Source organism: Micropterus dolomieu, linkage group LG04, assembly GCF_021292245.1.
Source record: "Micropterus dolomieu isolate WLL.071019.BEF.003 ecotype Adirondacks linkage group LG04, ASM2129224v1, whole genome shotgun sequence".
NCBI lineage: Eukaryota > Metazoa > Chordata > Actinopteri > Centrarchiformes > Centrarchidae > Micropterus > Micropterus dolomieu.
The window spans coordinates 1,179,378-1,203,287 of NC_060153.1; the positions used below are offsets into that span (position 1 = coordinate 1,179,378).

General features: G+C 38.5%; 1 protein-coding gene across 3 annotated transcripts in view; it reads right to left on the bottom strand.

The window, feature by feature from the left end:
* The window catches only part of LOC123969108 (voltage-dependent T-type calcium channel subunit alpha-1I-like), a 232,829-nt gene that overhangs the window by 169,509 nt on the left and 39,410 nt on the right, over positions 1-23,910 (bottom strand). For all 3 annotated transcript variants that reach the window (XM_046046199.1, XM_046046198.1, XM_046046201.1), the window contains exons 4-5: positions 8,943-9,040; positions 978-1,137 (exon numbers count right to left, since the gene is read on the bottom strand). In XM_046046199.1, coding sequence (XP_045902155.1) covers positions 978-1,137; positions 8,943-9,040 — 258 coding nt within the window. The remainder of the gene's footprint in view (positions 1-977; positions 1,138-8,942; positions 9,041-23,910) is intronic.

Genomic DNA, 23,910 nt, shown 5'->3' on the forward strand with positions numbered 1-23,910 from the left:
AAACAGGTGCAGTTAATACAGGTAATGAGTGGAGAACAGGAGGGCTTCTTAAAGGAGAAATAACAGGTCTGTGAGAGCCGGAATTCTTACTGGTTGGTAGGTGATCAAATACTTATGTCATGCAATAAAATGCAAATTAATTATTTAAAAAATCATACAATGTGATTTTCTGGATTTCTGTTTTAGATTCGGTCTCAGTTGAAGCGTACCTATGATAAAAATTACAGACCTCTACATGCTTTTTAAGTTGGAAAACCTGCAAAATCAGCAGTGTATCAAATACTTGTTCTCCCCACTGTATGAGGTGAGTTGAATGTGTTGTTATACATCGGCATTGACTGAAAATCTGGACTCTGTGCAAATGCAGTGAGGGCCCCCTTCCCCTTTTAACTAATCCAGTCTTAGACATGCATCTATAGTTGTATAGTATAGTATATTGTGTTATTCTGGTAATCAATTATACCACATTTAAGCCCTCACAAGAGAAATGCCAGCATTAATCATTTTTATAAGATTTTAGGAGGTGCGTCCAAACAGTGTACCAATGTGTGATACCTTTGCTCCAAGGTTTGAAAATCCCTTCATGGTCATAAGACATCTTACATATCTGACCTCTACACTGAGAAAGCATTCTTGTATTTAGCCCGGTCCATTTTCTAAAGAAAGAAGTGTTGGTTTTTAATCAAGTGGCAGAATTGACTCTTAAGATAATGATGTTTGCTTTGTACACATTTTGGTTTGCAATCAGCCTCATTATATTAGCACTTGAGAGATAGAGAGCAAAAGGAAGAGACACAGTGACATACAGTATGATGGCAACACAGAGCAGTCATAGCAGACAGGCAGACACAATTTCCAGCTGACAGATCAACATGTGTCAATATGTCAAATATCCTCCAGCATCACATTGTCTCACACTTGGTTTCTCCCTCACGGCTACTTGTTCACAAACAGAGCAGTCTGTCAGGCTGACTCACAGTGTGAAGTTCTCCTTTGGGTAGCAGCGGTTCCTCAGCAGCCCCGCCCACAGCTGCACTCCGATGATGCCGAAGATGAAGAAGACGAAGAAGCAGAGGAGGAGGACATTACCCAGCATGGGCAGAGTGTCCAGCAGCAGGTTCACAAGGATTCGCATGCCTGAGGAGACAAACACAAAAACAGTTATATCATGACACACGCCACATAAGAATAATCGTTTGAACAACTCGCTAGTCGCTTTTTAGAAATAAAGTTGATGAGGGTCAGCTGACCAAACCACTGTGAGACATATATTTAGGGATCACATAATCTTTCAAAACTTATTCACGAGGTGGACTCACAGTAGAGAACGAGAGATGTTAACTGTTTGTGTACCAAATACATTGACTAGAACCTCAAAGACAACAGTGGTTATATTTTCATCTTCATGTTGATCTGTCTGTTTATATTTGTGAGACTTTTCTTGTTGGGTCAGCGGTGAGTCCAGCAGCATCTATAACCTGTGATACAAATGGAACCATTAATGAGTTTGCTTCACCATAACATCCTCATGGGTTTGGGCCCAAAAGTTTTCAAGTGTATCAAACAACAGTCAACTGATTAATAAAAACGAGTGGTCCACTTCAGCAAGTTTGGTGAGGGGTTGTGATATTTTACTTTAACAAACAACACTTTTCTATCATAAAATGTATACCTTAAAAGCCACGCTTTGGTAGGGACAATTCCGTACTCGCTGGGTATTGGTAGGAACATGTCCCGGCCCTACTAAATTTTACGCCCTTGCTTTGACACAAACACATTCTCTCTCACCCACAACTCTTTTGCTTGTGCAGAAATTAACACATTCTGCTGGCATTTCCATATAAGCTGTCATATTATGATAATTAGCTAATCAATCACTAATCTCCACTCTAATTGTTATCCCATGGCCCATTATGTTGGCTCTGATCTGTATAAGAAAACTAAACCAGGGGTTAAAATATATCTGTAAAACTGATGGGGGATTGATACAGTATTTAGCAAAAGGTAAGTGGGCGTGCGGTCCTCAGAACTTCTCCCAGGAGTCCTGCCAATTGACTTAATGATTTAAGATGTTTCAGTCTGAAATAGCAGGAAACAAGAAAGCTGAACAGCCTTTACCCCTATCTGGATACTTAATACCTTGCATATATTTTGAAAAAAAAAAAAACATCAAATATGTGACATATCTATGAAAAAGAACAGCAGTATTTTAAATGTTATGTATGTATCTATATGAACAATAAATAATCCTTCTATTAGCAATGGGTGAAACGTTCTACTTCTTCTATTTCTCCTTGTGGTAAATGTTATTTAGCACTGCAGGAGGTAACCAAAATGCACATTTCTCATGGGAATAAAATCCCCTTCAAAGAGCAAGATTTGAATTTTGTTCATGTCCTTTCTCCCCTTTCGTTTTAGAATAAACACAGACAGACATGACAGATAAATATAAAAGGAAATGTCAAATGCCTCAAAATTCAAACATTTAGCTCTCACTCCCAGTTAGGGCAAAACAAGAGTCCAGAAAAACATTTCTATTTTGATCATGTTCTATTAATAGCCTTGTTGTAGCAATTTTTTAATTAGTATGATCACTGGCTTTATCTACACATGCAAAATACCATTGAAATCAAGTTAGTTGATCCGAATCAAATTAACACTGTATTGAACTACACTTAACCATGCAGTGTTGGAGCCAGATGTTGCACATCACAGAACCTGATTTCTTTTGAAAAAGTAGTAACAGAAGTCTCTTTTCCTCACAATGATTAAGTCTGTTTGAAGTCAGTAGCAGCTTATAGGACTGCAATATCACTCAAGACACCCTAATGTAGAGATATTACCCATTAATCAACAATAATAATAATACACTTAATATTTATCCAAACGCAAACACTGTATTCACAGAAAAAAAGAAGAAGGAAATTAGGCATGATGCTATGTATATAAAATTGAAAAAAAGGGATAGAAATAAAAGCATGGATAAAACACCACATACAAAGAGACTGTATGACATTAGCCTGGCTATTATATCATGAGATATTAGCAAGCATTGATTAAATAGAACAACAAATGTTTGTTTTATATAAAAGGAAACTGTAATCATTTTAATCATTTACAGCAGACTATGGGAGCAGCTGCAGATGGAGGGAGGAAGGGAGATGTTAAGGGCAAAGAAAAAGGAAATGAGCAAAGTGCAAGCTAGATAAGAAGTGAGAATAAATACAATATAAATCAAAAGAGAGGGGTGGAAGAGAGAGAAAGTGCTGATGACCGTTACCTTGGCTTCTAATACAGCCTCCTCCCAGGGGAGTTTGCGGATAATGTAGTAAACAGGCCCAGTCCTTTAAGCTGTGGCCAGTGGGAATCAGACCTGGAAAATTTCCATTAGCGTCCTATTAACTGACTCTTCTGTTCAATCCACACACCCTCCACTGAGTGAGTGTGCACATTCAGTCAAGTGTGTATGCAAGTGTTTGTGGCTTTGAATTGGTTGTGGTTTTGTGTCCCTGTGTATATTGCTTGTGCAGTGTGTGTGCATCTGCTGGTGTGCTTGTGTGTCTGCATGAGTGAAGCAGTCTGTGACTCTGTATCTCTCCCACAGCATGGAGATTGAATTACCCCTGAGATGAGCTCTGTGGTAAATTGTCTTTAATAAAGGAGAAGATTGCTTCTTTATTCATTCAACAAATAAAAACGAGTGAAGTAACTGTCTTTTGGCAGCTCGTGCTGGAGTGGCACAGAAGAGTATTTGCTATAAATCGACCTTTTCATTTTGTGGCCACGACGACTGATGGTTTCCCAAATAAATTGACACTTTCATATTTATGTTGATAAGTCAGTACTAAAGTATAAGCGAGCTACTCACTACAAGTTCAATAAAGCCTTTATGCTTTCCAGGACTGACCCTATCAACAGACAAACACTGACGTTTGGCGATTTTGGATGATTGAATAATTCCACATTTGGTGACAATTTTTAACGATCACTACCAATTATTATTTATTTCTACATTATCTGTGCCTGGCAACTACAGCATGTTTAAAGTTTAAGTTTGGGTGTTTATGATAAGGTGATAAAATGATAAAATTACTGATGGCTGCTAGCTCACTGTCACATTTTTGCGCCTTACTGGGACACTGATATAATAGAGCCATCATGCAACGTTATTAGCAACACTTGTGTTTACTATGACAAAGCAGTTAAAATGTCTGCTGTCTAGGTCTAAACACATGGTAAAAAGTTGTTTGGTTTGTAGAAAGATTTAGGTTACAGTTATTAATGTGCTGATGTTTTAAAGGAATGTTTACCATGGTTCATGATTGCCTGCTAACATTTGTTAATTAGCAGAAAACATAAAGCCAAGGCTGATGGAAATTTCATCAGTTTTCCTGGTATTTCATCACAAACCAAAGCATTGGAGAAAGTAAAACTCATCCTTTGGGGAACATGAATATCTGCACAAAATGCCATGGCAATCCATCTAATATACTTATTAAGACCAACCAACTGATTCAGATTGACATCAAGCTAAAAAAAAGCCCAAATTAACTGTTGGACCGTGGCAGGAAACAAGCATTGAATGGATAGTAAGAAAGTTCAATATGGTACCACAACCTCCACACCCTTACCTTTTGCCTCGCTAAATAAAGGGATCACTGCTTGCTGCACTTGTGCTGAACATTGGCATTGGGATTGAATTGTGCACTGAAGAATCCTCCAATATTCTCTTACAAACACGAGGTTTGTTTCCTCTAGCTGACAGAGCTTCTGGCTAGTTACCTTAGTTATGAAATAATCACAATGGCAAACAAGAACTAGATCACCACTCAGAGGTAAAACCCAAGATGAAGGTTTTAGTAAAGAGGCAGCCATTTTATTCCAGCGTCTCAAACATGCGCCTCAGATTTGTTTGCATTAATGGTTGGCACACTGAAAATATCTATGACTATGATGACCACTGGTTTGTAATTGTTTTTCTTGCTATCCCCCCCAGACTCTGATATTTGAGGGAAATTTCAACATTGGGATTTATGCCTCAAGCAACCACAGCTCATTAAAGCTGAAAAAAAAAAAGTATTACAATTGTGCGTGTGTGAGAATTTATGTGTATATAGCGCTGGGATAGTGCTGCTTGTCAATCCACCTGCATATTATTAAAAAAAGAAAAGACATAATTCAAAAAAGAGTGCAATGGTTGTATCGTCTCATTTGATCTTCCACTCTCTGTCCCTTGCTCATTTTATCTCTATTCATCCGTCGACTCCCTCCATCCTTTGCACTTGTCTCCTCAGCTCTATCCATCATCGTAATGGCCTGCTCATCTGAGTCCCCCCGCATCTCTCCTCTCATCATCCCTCTCTTCCTCTCGCCCATCTTCGCATATCCTTCATGGAGCTGGATAATCCCCTCTTCCCTCCCTCGTTTGTCTCTCTTTCTGTCACTTTCTCTCCCTGCTCACCTGCTTCTTATTCTCTTTTATCCTTCCTTAACCCAAATGCCGTGTACTTATTTAAATGTTGCTGAATAAACCACAAAGAAAGCATCAGTCTAGTACGAAGGGATCTAATTGTTTGGCGGCTTTCTTGTAGTGTCTCTTTTCTTGCTTGTTTCTAAGCTCTGATACAGATAGACCAATAAAACATTTGCCTTTTAAATGTGAAAAAGGAAGCTCAAACAATAGAAAAGTCACCTTCGCTCATCGAATTGCCAGATTACAGCTGAAAACATTGTAAACATCATTGTTTGTGTCCTCCCAACAGAAAGCTGTACAATGCAACCCATTCAACGGTAAATTAAATCCACATTGCGTAAAAACATTGCCAGCCATTACGGATCTAATGAAAGTTTGGAATGCAAACTTCGATGACAAACTTAAAGAGTGGAACCAGTTTGAAATTGTTTAACATTTGCTTTATTACACGTGCAAAGTTAATCATGTTTAGGAAGTCTGTTGAACAAAAACAATACTCAAAAGGAGTGGCTGTGGCTCAGGAGGTAGAGTGGGTTGCCTGTTAATCTGTTGCCTGTTGGCGGTTTAATCCCTGGCTTCTCCAGGCTGAAACAGGTTTCCATATTCTTATTTTTTTTCCTTTTTGCAACATTTCAAATGTATGCTTAAAATTTGCATGATAACTAGGTGGGAACATGGCTACGGACTCATTTCCACCATCATCAAACAAACATCACCTCTCACCACCTTGAGCAAGACTTCTGTTTCCGGTTAAAGAAAAAAGATCTTATTCATTCAATTTTTGTCCCTTTTTGTGTTTGATATGATCACAACAAAACAGAAGTCTTTGACTCTACGTACATCAACGGCCTCCCAATGCAAACATGCATGTTTAAGTGCTTCCCATGTGTGCATGGTCGCATGTGTTCTGTAAAAATGATGTGCCAAAAATAGATCAACACACATTTTCCTGTGACCAGTCAAATTAGGTGTACCTGCTTTCAGAGAAGAAAAAGAATAATTTGCTCGGATAGTTGATGTTGGAGATTTATGAGCAGTTGAAGGTTTGGCAATTATACTTATAAGGGAGGCGAAACAACATTAACTTTAAGCACCGGCATATCTGACTTAGAGAGTGCTCATAGCTTCTTAAAATGATTGCCTGCCAGGCACAATTTAGACACGTAAAGCACAAAAGCAACTAGAAATAAGCTCTGATTATTCTCATTAAAAAGGGCAGACACTAAGCAGTACTTGCAGAGTCAGTGACGGCGTCGGGGTGCTCAAAACACTCCAGCAACATATAAGCATTGCTTCAGTGACGGGTTTGGGTGCTGAGGAGAGATTGTCAAAATTAAAATAGCTCAGGGTGGATGAAATTACTTTTAAGGAAATTATAGATCTGTGCAAGCGTGTCCTCCAGAATTTGTTTCCTCACACAGGATTGATGCCAGCTATAATAACAATACACTTGCTGGACAGAGATGAAATGTGACCTCCCTGTTTGGACTTTCTTTTTAATTTTATTCTTTCCATTTTTATTTTTGTCTATCAGTGTTTGAAGTGCACAAGACAAAATCAATTCGCTCACAGGCAGAACTGCACCTGTTCCAAGTCAGCTCAACAAAACAGTGGGTACACAATCAAAATCACATAATTACTGCCAAGACAACGAGTCATTTGGGCTGCATCTGGCAGTCAGGTTTGTGGTGGCATGTATGGGGCTGCAGTTATAATGGTGCTGGCTTCAGGTGGCACTTTTGCTCTAGAATGAATAATGACATGCCTCTGTATCAGTACTGCAGCATTTGTTGTTTCACCAACAATACCAGGAGGCATCTGAGATCAAGGTGGAGCCATAACCACCACACTCCAGTCATAGGGTAGCACATGACCTGTTTTGGATCCAGTCAATGCACATTTGAAATTGTAGATGGAATGATTAAAAGAGGAAGTACCCTACCATGAAAAAACAAATGAGTAACCTATTCAGCAGTTTAAAGGGATGTAATCCAGCATTCCACTGATTTCCATCCACACCACTAACATCTAAAGTCAAAAGTCCATTATAGTAATGATCACGAATGATTATGTATGCTATTGATTATCCAGCACCTCACATTTTACAACCAGTGCTTAAGACTCCAATTGAAAACGTGTCCTTTATGCAGTGAGTGAAAGTAAGGGTGTGCAGGTTGGACTGGTGTGTGGGTATGCAGTCATCAGTGTGGTCCTCTGAAAGGTCCTTGTTAAAAACAACTCTGTTGATATACAGCAGCATGTTTTTTCCCCTCATCACAGGCATGACATGAAGTGACTGTTTAACCCTGACTTTTCTAACTTGTACTGTAAATACTGGAAGTAATTTGTAAGTATTTTGGGGTTGCTGACGAGTGATGGTCTGGCAGATCAATATGATGTGTGAAGTTTAAATTCTACTACTTTAGGTTACAAAAACATATTGTGGTTGGATCATCATTCCAGCAAAACATTATTGACATGCAGTACTGTCCAAACGTTGGTGTGGAAAATTCTGTAAGGTAAGAATGCTTTAAAAAATAGACAAATAGAATTTTAATAAATTATATTTATCAATTAACAAAATAAGAAGTTAGTGAACAGAAGAACAATCTATATCAAATCAATATCTGGTATGACCACCCTTTGCCTTTAAAATAGCACCAATTCTTCTAGGTACACTTGCACAAAGTCATACACCAGACTGACCACAGCACCAATACACAAGGTAGTTATAGTGCATGAGCAAGGTCTCTCCCAGGCAGAAATTTCAAGGCAGACAGGGGTTACCAGATGTGCTGTCCAAGCTCTTTTGAAGAAGCACAAATAAACGGGCAACGTTGAGGGCCGTAGACGCAGTGGTAATTACGATACGCTATTGAATGGTATAGCATGGAGTGATTCATTCTATTGTAAAATGAGCATGTGCATCAAATAAACTTCGTTAACTTGCACGCAACAGTGGTTGAAAATCATCATGGCTCTAATCAGTGGCCAAATCCCACTCCTTCCAGCAAGTAATAAGTATAGCTCGTTGCCATCTAATCTGAACGTGTTGAGGTATTCCTGGCTCAATGACTCATATTTAGCAGCTCGGACAGCGACCAAGCTACCAGGCTCTGGCTGCTCCTGCAGGCAGTTGTCCATGGTGCTGAACGAGAGCCACAGTCAGCATTCTATGAATGAAAACACTTTCATCTCTCAGTTTTCAGATATACAATTGTTGTTGTTGTTTTGGTTTTTTTTTGTTGGATGAATTAAACAGTTCTTTTAAAAACAGCACAAAAAATAATTTGATGACGTATAAGTATTGGCACCAACTCAGTGCCTGACTCAGTGATGAACATACAGCTAAGGGTGCCCATCATGTGTAGGCAGCCAACGTTCACTCTCTCCTATTATTTAATTGTATTATAATACATTTAAATAATATAAGTAACAGCAAAATACAGTCTAAAGTGTTGTGACTTACTTGGCACCCTGTTAATTGCTTTGAGAGGACGCAGTACCCTCACTGTTCTGATGGCAGTGAAGTTGACGTTCTGCAGGTCCAGGGAGTATTCAATCATCCTGGAAAATACAAACAAAACATACCAAGAAGTTTACAACACAAATACTTCCAGAAGTATTCAATCTATAAGGGGTATCGAAGATAATGAAATCCAAGACCAATGCAAGAAAACAAAAACAAAACCATGAGATCATCACAGAGGGGCAATTTCAGCTGAACTTTCAAATTGTGATGATTTATTGTACTCCTTTCTGAATGTTTGTTTCTGTTCAAAAGCCTAAGCAGAAGCATGCACATCCTCGCACAGTAACGCTCCTGCTGTGCTGAGCCTAAAATGAGTTACTGAGTTGGAATTTGATTTGTGTATCTAATAAAGCAAGACATTCAAAGTAATGTGTCAGTGGCAGACCTCTTAACATTAGCTTACTGTGCTTGCAAAAAGAAACTATATGCTTCTATGTCTTTAAACACACTGCAATACAACATAACCATTGATGAGTTTGAAGCTGAACTTGAATATTACTGGGTGTACATGTATCACTTTCCATGACATGGTTAGTCAGTACTAAACTGGCATTAAAAAACAGGTTTTGACACAGATAGAGGGAGACGTCAAAGTACAAGTGAAGAAGTACGGTAGACCTCCTGCATCCCTGAAACTGGATATACCTTTTAGCACATGTAGTGCAAGCATCAAAGTGTATCCTGTCAGTAAGAGGGAGTGCAAAAACATGAGGGGCGTGAGATTAAACCTGCAACCATCGGAGATGAAAGCAGAGCCTTGTGAAGGAGCAGGGATTGGAGGTGGAGGGAGTAAAGAAGCTTTAAGAAAACTAGGTGGGGAATAATGGAGACAAAAAAGGAAAGCAGAGAGTGAGTATTATGCTATTTGACCCATTTCTGACAAATTCATTACAGGGAAAACATACTTTGCCTGAAGAAAGGCAACAAGAGACACAGTGACAGAGAAGGAGGAAGAGGGCAGACAGAAAGATACAGAGAGAAGAAACACAAGTATGTATGGAGAAGGACAAAGTGTGACGAGTGGATGGATAGATCAGAAACCAACTCGAGTAAAGCACCAAGAGATGATTAAGAGCAATATAACGATAGCAATAAAGCGAGATTGAGAGAGGGAGAGGGAGAGAGCCTGAGGGTTTTATCAAGTCTTGGAGATAATTACAATGTTAGGAACAGACAGAGGAGAGCATTATGCATATACCTGGCTGAACAGAATAAAGCAGCTGTCACGTTGAGAAAGGGGGGTAGAGAGTCAAGATATAAGAAAAAGAAAAGTACAAGACACTTAAGTTTCAGGTATTTCACACAAACATTCTACTTCAAGATATTCCAGCACTCTGTAATAATAAGCTCATTTCAGTGAGCGGTTGGAGAGCATACCAGGTGATTTATCAAGAGTTTAAAAAGCCCCAGCCAATTATATGCTTTCAACCTTCTGACCTTCTGACCTACACATTTGGAGTGGAGTCTTCCAAGAAACTCTGACAGCAAAATAACAGCGAAATAGACAGTCTCCTCCGATTTCCTGGTGTTCAAGAGGGAGTTTCAAAGTTTGAAATGGAATCCTGCGAGGTTTCAAAGTTGGAAAACATGAACAAGTTACGTAAGGAGGTTGAAAAAAAGTAAAAAACATGGCCATGTCAAAGTTCTGCCAGGTTTATAGAAAATATACTCACTGCCAAATTCAATTAAATGTCAAGTTATAGGTGTACAGGTGTTCCCAGAGTTGTACCTCATTCGGAAACTGGAAAACTTGACCAAGCAAAAGTTTCAAAGTTGAAACCTGCAGCTGCACTGTGCTTCCAAATTAACAGAACAGTTTTGCTTTATTCTTTGCAGTCCAGCAACCAAACCTCTGCACATGCTTCAAAGCATCCTTAAGTTGTGGATCTAACCCAGTGAGCCATGAAATATGATTCTGTCCTCACGCTGGTGACAGAAGCCGAAGCTGAGCCCTGATTCTGCTACACTTCCCACGCAAATCAGACAAAACTGTGCTAGTAAAACACCCCGACCACATAAAGTAAGGTCAGAGTACCTGGCTATGGCCATATCTGTGTGAGATCAGAGAGGTGGGTTCCGCAGTGTGTGGCCATGATCTAATTTGACAGGCAGTTTTCTATGCAGGGAGCAGAGAACAGGGCGAACAAATCATCCGCTTCCACACTAAGGGGAGTAAAAAAGTACGTTGTTGAGTTTAAGCCACTGCAAATGGGGGAGGGTGGGGGTTAACAAAGCAGAGTAGGGTAATTGTGCATTTTTGTTAGGAATGAAGAAAGACTGGTAAAATAAGCACAGGAACCTGAATAAGTACAGGAATAGGTGTAAATAGTCCTTCTGCAGCATATGGAGGTCCCCATACTGGCAATTTGCTTTTTGTTTTGATCTTTTATATAAAGAAAGAAAGAATCATATATATATATATATATATATATTACCTGAAAAAAAGAAAAATACTGACTTTTTCTTCTTTTTCTCTTTGTTTTTTTTTTCAAAAGTATCAGAAACAGTAGTTTACACTTAGGTACTGGATTATGGTACACTGTTGTTGATATTAACATGTTAGACAATAATTTGTCTAGTACCTGGTGGAAAAGGCCAAAATGAAGTAACTGGACTGAGAGTAAGTATAATTGTATTGCAAGGATTCGACAACTATTATTTAAATTACTTTGTTGCAGTGCCCTGACAGGGCAGATGTCCAGTGCCTGTACTGGCTTTTCCAGGTAACTTCAGGAGTAGCTTTGTGACTGATTAACCTGTACTTTGAAAGGTGGATAGGTTTAACCTATGCTGAGGTATGCTGTCATGGCAATTTACGCTGCATCTCTAAACTGCTCCGAGCAGGTCATCTTTATCGTTAACTCGAGGTTACCCTATATACTTGGACTACACAACACATTTGGACTCAATGCTAATGAGTTCAACTAGTACATACCACTTGATAAAATATTTTTAGATTTCATCCTGACTGCAGCTGAAATCATAGGCGTCGCTAGACCCTTTTTACTGGGGCACATGCTGTGCCCCAGTAAAATTGTCAAGACCCCTTGGTGTCATTTTTGGACGTGTAGGGCTCCGCCGTCAAGTTAGCAACGATTGGCTGCATCTGCAATGTCTGGTCAAGTTAGCAATAATATATATATGCAACGTCCAGTTACACTTTCAAAATTAACTAACTACTGGTTAATGTAAAGTAAGCGTACGTAAGCTAGCTAACGATATGAAACGTTACAAAAATGGAGTCAATGTTGAAAGCGGGTGTTTATAACGACGAGAGAAACAGGTACTATCCTTCTATGCACAAGAAGAGAAAATAACTCAATGAGTGTGACTTTCAGGAACAGCAGTCAGGTAAACTTGTGTCCTCTTTTCTGAAAGTCTGATGTGAGCAGGTTCATGTGCAGCTGCAGTGAATCTCTCTCTGTCTGTCCTGCTAACCCAGCTGAGCAGTGCAACAAGGTCTGTCTGTGTCTTGGTAGCTTGCCAGACTATGACTGAACAATATTAGAGGGAAATACAACTATTTATCAAGCTTGATAAACACCGACGGGCAACTTTTATAAACTACAGTACGTATATGATAACTACTTCGCGCGTGAACATGCGCTCAATCGCGCGTGCACGTAATGAAACTCGCGCATCCGGCTGAGAGCAGTGCTACAGTCTGCAGCCGGACTTTATTGCATTCCAGCAGCAACATTAGTGGGACCAGTCCAGACAGCACACAGATGTGATGGCACTCCTCATAGACACACATCATTTAAAAAAAAGACAGTGGTCAGCTGTCTCTCAGTGACGGTTTAGTTACAACTCTGGACTAACGCAAGATGGAAAGCAGTGGATTCACATTGGCTATTGAAATGTTGATTAGCAGCACAGACTGAGCAATATGGATGTACATCTCTCCGTAAATAATAAACATCATTTATTCAGTCAAGTCATAGTATAAATTAGAGCTGGACAATAATAATTATTGCAGTATAATTTTCCTAAATAACAACATAACAAATGTTCAATAAATATTCAATAAATGTTTGATCTCATTCATTCATGAATGAATTAGCGCTTACTTTTTCTATTAAGATATTTATTTTTTTGAGAAAAAAGGGACTCAAAAAGATTTAACTTAATTCTATGTATATTTGTTTATCACAATAGTTTTGAATTTTCTGTGAAGTGATCCACTGTTTGGCATCAAGTGTTTGTTCTGACCATGAAGAAAAGTTTAAAACCACAATTAACTGTCTTCTTTCTTCAACTTTCACTAAGTATCAAAAATCAACCATTAAACTCGATAGAAGTAATGATTTGACATTTATCCTGATCATTTTTGAAATCAAATGATATGAATTTTTTTCTCGTGAAAACATTTTTGTCCATATCGACCCAAACCTAGTATGAATAGCATTTTAGCTTTAAAAATGTTAAAGGAGACTCGGGGAGCCAGTTTGAATGGGCCTGATGCAGCTGATAATAATATCTAGCAAGTATTGATACATTATTTACAGGGGCTATGCTTAAATTTGTCAGTAAAGTAGATGCTGGATCATAAGCCAGTAATAGCACAGTTGATCCAAATTCAGTTTTAGCAGGTCACACAGACCCAGGTGAAATACAGGCAGCCTCAGTCCATTCAGGCGTATTACAGAGACAGACTGGAGAGTTCGTATGAGAGCAATGCAGTGTGAGGTGTGACTGTGCAGCAATGGCAAATTGTTTACATGGCTCACAAGTCAGGTAGGGGGACCATAACAGAATTCTTCTTAGGTGGTGACATAGTGCTTATGCTCCAGTCAAAGCCCTTTCTGACCTGACAGTGCCAATATTAATGAGCTAAGCAAGGGAAGCTGGTGAGGTACATACTAACACATTTCATACACTTCAATCAAAAATAAATCAAAATCAGCCCTGCTGCCTCGGCGATTTAGGGAGGAGATCTTAATTAAATTAACAGGCGAATTTATGAGATGTAGCCCATCTGTATGGGTTAATTGAATTATCCTTTTTTGGATCGACTGTATTAAGTGTCCAAAAAACACGGAGCAAGAGTGGGGGTTAATAATCAGAGGAAGAAAATCATAGATGGAAGTGGTAAAACATGGAAATTCCCTGAATTTAATGTCACAAAAAATCCAAATCCCTCAGGTGGTTTCATCTGCATACGCCCAATTCACAGCAAAGTCTCTAAATTCCTAATGCAGTTGATAATATGGCGATTGCATGCTAAAATCCTCACTGCCAAATCCGACTGCGAATTAGCCTATAATATAATTTTCCACTGCTTGTATAATACACAGCAGTGGTGTGTGTGTGTGTGTGTGTGTGTGTGTGTGTGTGTGTGTGTGTGTGTGTGTGTTGTTGCAGCCTTGCAAAGTGAAGCAATGTGGTTTCTTGAAAAAAACAAAAAACAACAGAGTTTCTCTCATGTCAAATGTATGACTACAATGTCAGAGAATTTCTCATAAATCTACCACATTTTTCTTGAAATTTTTTCTTCTCCCCTGGCTCCATTTTTTATTAAAATGGACATACTATAAAGTTGTATCATATTACACATGAAAGAAGAGCCTATGAGCCTATAAAATACAAAAGAGAGAATTGGCCTACAACACGAAAACTGGGAAGATAGTTACAACTTTACTTAAGAAATGCCAAAAAGCATCATATTCACCGTTATATTACCGTTTAACACCAGTGTAGGCAGTCAGAGTTTGTCAACCCTGACTTTCCTTGATAACCCAAGTTAAATCTGAGTAGTTTAAACTCCCTTCATAGCACGGGCCTCAGTAGTGTGTTCAGTTGTGTGTTTGTTTGTTTGTGTGTGTGGGTGTTGCCCCAATTAATGTTGCGGGAACATAAATCTGTTTACACAGTCACACTGTGGGGACTTGCATTTCTTAAGGTTACAAAAATACAAGTGCCTATTGGGTAACGTTAGATTAAGGGTAGAGTTAGGTTTAAGCAAGTAGGGCTTATAGTTTGGGCAAGTTTCCGGGACGGAATGTGAGCCGATGTGATGTCCCTGAAAGTGATAAAAACATGGTGTGTGTGTGTGTGTGTGTGTGTGTGTGTGTGTGTGTGTGTGTGTGTGTGTGTGTGTGTGTGTGTGGTGGCGGACATAATGGGAATTTGTCATTTTGAGCAATTTTCTGCAGCAATTTTAGATAAGACAGGGCATTTTGGCCACACAAACGCACAAACACATACGCAAACAATTATAGTTATGCACACAATGATATACACAAACGCAAAGACACAGTCTATTATACACACAGGCACAATAACACATACACAAAAAATATTACTCCTGATACACCCTTTTCCACACACTGAGCAGATATACAGACATATGACCTCAGTATCACACCCGAATACACGCACATACTGTACACACACACACACACACAAACACACACACACTTTATGTCTCTCTAACACTAAAACACAATTACATCCCAACTCTTACACGTATGCTTCTGAAGAGTGTATTTATGTAAACCGTAAACCCACACACACACACACACACTTACACACGCACACAAACACATACAGGCTGTCACTCGGAGACACACACACACACAGACGCTATTGCACACACACACACACACACACACGTTTAACTAAATTTAGTGTCTGTCTGTGTTTGAGTTAGGACTGCTCTTCAACCAAACAGCTTCATGAATATTTGAAAGGAGGAACTAGATTACTTTTGTTCACAGGCAGCATATGGGTGGAATGTGGATTTTTCTGAAACATCCCCCTTCTCTCTTTAGCGTTTTTTTCTCTCTGGTGTATTTTCTCTGCTTTGTCTCTGCAATTTACTTTACCCCCTCACAACTTGGTGTTATAAAATATGCTCTCAGGAGCCATGAGAGTGGAACAGTGTTTTTTCTCCGAGTTTAGTCAGCTGGTTGGAGTAGTAAGATTCATAAGTGCAGAATTCCATATCAAAAGGACAAGATTGGAATGGTTTGATAATTCATTTGCTGGCCCATTATTATGGGCAACATCAAAAATGTAGCAAATACATTTTCATACAAGTCCAAAAATAAAAATACCAACTCACATAACGCTTACAATCAGATATTCAGACCCATTTTTTCAATTGCACATTTTTGCTTGAATTGTAATTGCTATCCAGTTACAAATGACCATAATAAACATTTGATTAGGTTGTTGATCAGTACAAAGTGACCCACTCATTACTTAAACAGGTGCTGAGACTTCTGCCTTTCAAAACTCACTTTTAGGGTGCCTCAAATAGAAAAGGAAACTTGTGGTTTTTCTCATTTAAAGGTGTAGTCACAGGCTATGTTTTCACCTCTCATGACTGTCCACTCTAAAACCCCAAGGGACACATTAGAGTTGCACATTAAAGTTAAAACATTGGACGAAGGTTATATGTCCACTTAGAGCCTCTCTTCACTGCACTCTAATTTTTTTTGCCTTAATTTCAATCAAATGTACGTGGTGTTCCCAAGAGTGTTAATTATCTTTGCCATGGCACGGTGATCTTCAAAAGCCACATTCAGCTGTGTCAAACACTGCACTCCATCATCAAGAGTGTGATGCAAATAATGTCTGCTTTTTGACAAGTACTAAGAAAAATAAGAAACTGTCTCTAAGCTCCAACTTTTGTTTGATGTTATTTGTGATTTAATGTTAATAATTTTAATGATTTCAGATAGATTTATATACATTGAGCAACACATTTCTTGCTTGGCCTCCTGTTACTGTCCTTTCTTGATTTGATTACACAGTGTATTTCCTGTGTGATACGCTTTCTATATTTTTACATTTACCTCTTAAATCAGCTATGTTCTTCTTTTGTACCCGTCAGTGAACGTACTGTTGTCAACATTAGCTGCTTTTAAATGCATTGTATAAACTAACTTGACTTAAAAGAGAAAATACTATCCTGTGTTTTACGGCACTTGCCTGCCTACTGTGAGTTACAGTGTGTTGTGTTCTGATAATGCCAATCTTACTCTTATGTATAAATGTGTAAGAGTGATTCAAATTGTAAAAAGATAGAGTTACATCCATAAGATGGAGCTGAATCAAAAAATCTGAGGAAATGGGGACATTCATAGAGGTTTTGAAAGTATAATACATAAGTAAATAAGACTATCAGTGTACAGTCACATTTACAGGTCTGTGAGGATGTACATGGGCACAACGGTGCTTTGAGCCAAATGTTGACATTAGCATGCTAACAAGCTCACAATGAGAAGTCCACCATGCAGATGTTTAGCAGATATAATGTTTGCCATGTCAACCTTTTCACTATAGTGTGTTAGCAAGCTAGCATTTGTTAAGTAAACATAAACACAACATGAATGTGTAATGGCAATCAATTCAATAGCTGTCAAGACTTTTCACTTAAAACAGCAAATGTCAACCCTTATGGTGTCTAACTTATCATATGCAGGCAAAAGTGGTAATCCTGAAAAGTCAGCAACTATTCTCTCAATTTTAAGGGCCAAATTCATTAATAAATGCTCTAAAGCAAAGTTGTGTAGTTCTGCTATAGTGGCTGAGAAATACTGACACAATACACACACACACACACACACACAAATACCAAAACCAGTACCCCTAAAGTGATCCCGATACCAATTGAGTGCTTCATTTGATACCTTGCGTGAAATGCCACCTGTTGAAGCCATAGTAGTTGATTGGTAGCCTAAAATTATGTTATTGTTATTATTATTATTGTTAAAGAGTCTAAAGAAGCCAGCAGAGTAAAAGAGAGGCTGCACATCCAGCTGATCACACAGACTACATCTGACATCAGCCGCAGCTACAGCCAGAGGCTCCATGAGTAAAATCAGCGGATCGCTGCTGCGCCACAAATTTTAATTGATAGGATGGAACGCAGTGATCAATCGGTGATGTGAATAGCAAATAAAAATGTACAGAGAAGTGTTAAATAATACCAGAAGATGAAACCAATGGAAAGTCGAGCTTGTGGTGATGAAATTGCAACAGTGACATACATGCCTGAGACCGCGAGGGGGCTGTTAAAATCTCGGATGGACTTACTGGCTGGTGCAGGCACAAAAGGGAAAAAAAGAGCCGTGCTCTTCTCTTTCTTTTAGTGTGTTACTTGCGTGTTTGGCTGCAAGCAAAACCATACAAATCGTCATTTTTGCCGCGATCTGTTTACAAAAGCAATACTGCTTGATACTGGGCTGTTTTGTCGATACCATAAAGGTATCAAGTAGCGGTACCCATCCCTAATTACAGCTCACCAGAATTAACAACATAAGTTCATCTGTTTTCAGTCACATTAGTTGAAACATAACAAAAATCTGTTCAATTGGTGATCAAGGCAGTGGATGGCTTTGGAAAGCAAACACTGCAGCTAAATGGATATTGTACACCTAGGCTATTCCACTGGCTGTACACCGACCTAATAGGCGAGAATAAACTGGCAATTACCAGAGAGCACTAAATGTCTCATTTTATGCCAACAGTCGAGGCCAAACTCCTTGTGGAGAAGATGGCATCAATTATTAAAATTAGATTAATGGATGCAGTAGATCTTCTGTCCCAGAAGAGGTTTGAAAGTCAGAAAAGATAGAGAGCCACACACATACACACAGACAAGTGAGCACACAAGACTCATTTACAACTCCTCCCTCTTTTCCCTCCTGCCCTCCTCTTTTATCCTTTCTACCAGTTTTTCCACCTTACAAACATTTTAAATCTATCCTTTTATTGCTTGAATTCTATCTACCTCGAGCTATCACTTTACATCTTCATCCTCTTTATTTCCTCCCTATCTGTTTTGTTTTTCCTCTGGGTGTGTGTGTTTTCTCTCCATATGTATTACTTTCAGTTCTCACATTCCTACAGTGTGTTGTGTGGTGTCAAAGCTCTAATGAGCTACTGTTACACCTCCAGCTGAGTACAGATGCTCATACACATGTCCCTGTGTGTATGTGTGAGTGTGCACGTGTGTTTTTATATCCCGGTGGGGACTTGAACCTGAATGCACACCAACCCATGGGGAAAAAAACTGAGGTCTGCTTTTGATGGCTAAGCCTTGGTTTCAGGGTTCAGGTTACAATTAGTTTATGGTTAGGGAGGGTTAAGGTTAAGCATGTAGTTGTGATGGTTAAGGTTAGGGTATGGAGATAGGGGATTGCATTACGTCAATGAGATGTACCCTGGGGGACAGAGGAGCAAAAGTGTGTGTGTGTGCGCGAGTGTGTGTGTGTACTTGTACTCCCTACATAATGATGACAAGGTAAGACAAGACAAGTGATGGCCTGAACAAGATTTTAGCAAACAGAGTTTTGACATTTTTGGAAAGTGTGGACATTTTGGCCAGAGCTTACTGAAGGTTAAGGTTGGAAGTTTAAGGGTTAGGGATAAAATTAGGTTTAGGTTAGGGGTGAGGTAAGGGGGACAGGATCGGCATTTTAGTTGTTATGGTTAAGGTTACAGTATGGCGCCAGGGAGCACATTAAAAGGTGTGCAGGCGTTTATGTGTGTTCTTACTGGTAGTTGAATGAAGTTGTTCATTCACTCCAGCAGGGATGTGTTTAGCCTCGCTTAGCACAAACACTAGAAGAAAATTAATATAATCAACCAAGCTTCATCAATGTTGCCTATTATTTTCAATGGTAAATAGCTATAGCATGTTTGAAAAATCACTAGATTATGTCAATTTGCACAGTCATTATATGATTTAATTTACATCAAATATTGATGATGATAATGATGAAGAAGATTGAATTTTTTTTTTACAAAATTAAGTCAAACTAAGCTTAACTGACTAATTAGCTTTATGATCAGATGTGATTATTTAGGCTCCTATTAGTGTTGTGTCACGAACATTTTGTAAAAAAAAAAAAAAAACAACAACAAATATTTTAGGTGAACAGGGCTAAACTGTTTTAGTAGAGCGGACAACATGCAGGGATACACTCATTCACTGAGTCATTTGTTCACAGGATGTTCAAGACAAAGGCAAATCCACAGCTGATTCAGGCTGCTTACATTTAGATGCAATAATTCCAATTATTTCGACACGTTGTCTTTATCACAGCTTACAAGAAATTACTGGTATATATGTATAAACTATATTAGTTATATGACACTACAATGCCATGAGACAGCCATATATTCACACACATCTGTTAAGACAGTTGGTGCCATATGATACCAGACTGATTACCAAGCTTCATTTACTGTACGCTTAGTGTTAAAAAAAAGTTCATGAACATTAAGTCAGTAACCTCATGCATCATTTTCCATTTTCCAATTACATTAATTACATTATGTGCATATGGCTAGGGGCGCCACTGGTAGGAGTTGGATACAACTGCTGCCCCCCAACCGCCACTGGGACCACTTGCGAGTTCAATTTGCATAAAATGCATTTTAGTAATGAGTATTGTATACACAATATGCTTCTATCCAATATTTTACACTAGGTACTATTCATTTAAATCAATAATGTATATTTTTCATAATAGTTAATGCAAAAGAATATGACACATGGATAGCCAGCCAGGCACTTTTGTTTGTCACTGCGCCACACTCCGACACTCCAAAATCTGTCGGTGGCCCCACATGCCAACAAGTACACAAAAAACACATTGCCCAAACAAATACATGCACAAGACTGCACTTTAATAAATTAAACACTTCATAACCTGTATGCCCATCACCCATCATTAAATCTGCAGTGTAAGCCTGTACCACCTTTGTTGGATTATTAAACACCAAGAAACTGAATCTGTTCTGCTCTGTGTCCTGCATTTTGGGTCCAAACTCCTGCTCTACCTGGTCCCTGCTTGACGTAACATGACAGCAAACCCGTTTATCTACCAACGCTGTTATAGTAGCCACCCTCTTCCCATAATTGATTTCAATAACGGAAGATTTAATCATATCAAATTAGAAAGGACACTACTGAAGTTAAAGCAGCATGTGAAGGTCAACACTAGAGAAAACAAACACTAAAACACTGCTACAGTTTGATACCACAGTGCATTAGTAATTGTTTTGATTGATGAGACAAGTTGTCTCATCAATCAAAACAATTGAGCGTTGAATCTGCACATGCTAAATAATATGAACATAACACGAAAATGATTATTTTCCCTTAATAACATAAGAAAACAATCAATAGATCATACAGAAGGAAGTCTCTATATTGTGAAACGTGTTTCCAATGGTGTACATTGTAAGAATTTAAAGCTGCTGTTTCCCATGAAAATGCTAAACCTGCACAAATAAGACAAAAGGAAACCATATAATTCTCAAATCACCCACAAAGACTGAAATGCACCCCTAAGTGCATGGAATAGAATGGGGGAATGAATAAATAAGGGTAAACTGCACTCAGCTACAACACTTTATGGGTATTTTGTAAATCGGACCTTGCAATGTAGCTCATAGCAGTTGCTAATCCATTCTGTGAATTTTCCCCACTGCTCGAAAACCATCAAGTTTGCAGATGACACCATCCAAGAGCATGACTGCTTCCATCCAATATTTCAGAAAGCTTTAAGAGTCAATGGAAACAGAGAACATTTGATATGTATGTGTGTATATATAGTTCTAACAAAGTAGATAATTATGGTCCCCCATCTGCTCTCCTTACCAGTACAAGGTTTGGCAGCTCAGAATTTAAAGGGGAGACATCCTGAAAGCATGTGTTTGATATACGAAGAAATACACGCTTAATAGTATGTAAATGTAAGCTCAAGGACACATATTCATGTTACACGAAAACAATAACAGAACAGAGAGAAACAGATGGCACAGACAAGAGCAAATTAATAATCAAATACAACACAGAGACACAATGACACACTGACAGATGCACACATTTGTTCAGACACAAGTATGAGCTCAACAGCATGACAGTGTCGGTATCTGATATAAAGATCAGTAACCCTTTTCATCATTTCAAGTGTTGGTTCTATGTTTACATTTACATATTCACAAATCAAATTTCTATATTATTTTTGAGAAATGTATAATAAAAATATATAATTTTATTGCCTGAAGAGACTGTGGGCTGTGCATAACAAGTATTTTCATCTTCAATTTACATTAAACTGCAATAAACCATGTCCTGTTGCAGTGGAAAACAGAATATCAAGCAAGAATAAACATGATTTTCACATTATTAATTTAAATCATGTCATAAGATCTGAGGTAGCTGTAAAAGCTGATAAATACTATGGACCAAATAAGTTGAAAAATTCTACTATAGTAAGTCTCCCGTTACGGTAAAAAAAAAAAAGCCTTTCTTGCCTGTGACGAATAAAATGATCTGTGGAACACGGGATCATTTGCCACTGTGGTGAATATCTCAGCAGCTGAACGTCTGTGCCGCATTGCCCATCAGGAGCCAATCACACAACTAGCATCTATGGCTATAACAATAGTAGCACTACAGCAGGTAATTAGCTGGCTCAGATTGCCCATTGAACAGTGATGGTTCTGCTAAGATGGGTAATGCTCAGAGCAACAGTCGAGTAAGCGAGCAGCCTGAACAACCGAGGAAATGGGCCTTATCATTCTTACAATAGGTTTGATAAGAATGCATTTAGAGTGCACAATGTGTAAATGTATGCGCACTGACATTTTTCCATTAATATGCTTTGATGTCCCTTCCATTCCCTTTTATATTGCTAGTATTTTTCATTCATGCTCTTTCAACACATCGGCATGTCTTTAACTCCTCTCCTGCTCCCTCTGCTGTGTGCTGGAGACAGATAGAGGGCGTGAAGGGAGAGAGGAAGAGCTGAGAGAATGGATGGATCCTGAGAGGGGAGGTGTAAAGCTGGGCCTGCACTCACAGATAGCCTATCCTACACTACCCCAGATGACAGACTATCACAAAGGGATACACACACACACACACACACACGTTTAAATATACAGTATGCACACGTGCAGTAACATACAAACACAAGCACACAAAAAAATTTAAATCATGAGGTGGCGGATTCAAGTTTATTTTATAAAAACATTTCTGAAACAGTCGCTTTGAGGAGGAAAAAATTAATGAATGAATCTTCTTAAGCTGAAAAGGATAAAGCCAAATCAGTGTTTGCTAAGTGGGTTTAGAGACTAAAAGTCAGTTTAAGTGAGAAAGGCAGAGAGGAGGCAAGTGGGAAACTTGTAGCTATTGCTTAGAATTGGAAAAACAAAAAAAACCTTGCAATCTAGTTTATTAAATCAAGGTTAGGTACTTGCTGAAGCTGACCTTGGAAAGCAACAAGCAAGATTCATAGTTAACAGAGTCAGCTATACTCTGCTTCATTTTTAAGACCATTGGTCATAAATCCTTTTTATTCATGTATTTAATTTACTGTTTGTTAACTTAGCTTTGACTCTGAAAACTGGTTCTTGCACTATTCCAGGGCAGGACAATATGACCAAAAATATTATCACCATAAAAAGTTTCATATCTTTCGATATTGATAATTATCTCGGTAAGTATCAAATCGTTATTTCTTTTGATTTTTAGGGCTGATTTTTGCTTGAGTGAAAGTTGAAGAAAACTGAAGGTTAGTTGTGGTTTAAAGTCTTTTTTATGGTCAACACTTGATGCCAAACAGTGGATCACTTCACAAATCTGAAGTAGAACATATATGATTAAATCTTTGTCAACAAATATGCATGAGTAAGATATGGTAAAAGCTTTTTTTCAGTCCTTTTTCTACAACAAAATAAACATCCTAATCAAACAAATAAGTCCTAATTTTTGTATGATTCAAGTGAATAAAATCAAACATTTATTGAATATTTATTGAACATTTGTTATATTCTAATTGAAAAAAGATTTCCTTGTTTCCAGGGCAGTTTCACATCCAAAAATGTTTCTGCAAACCTCCAATATCCTCATGCAGGCAAGGCAAGAGTCCTGATG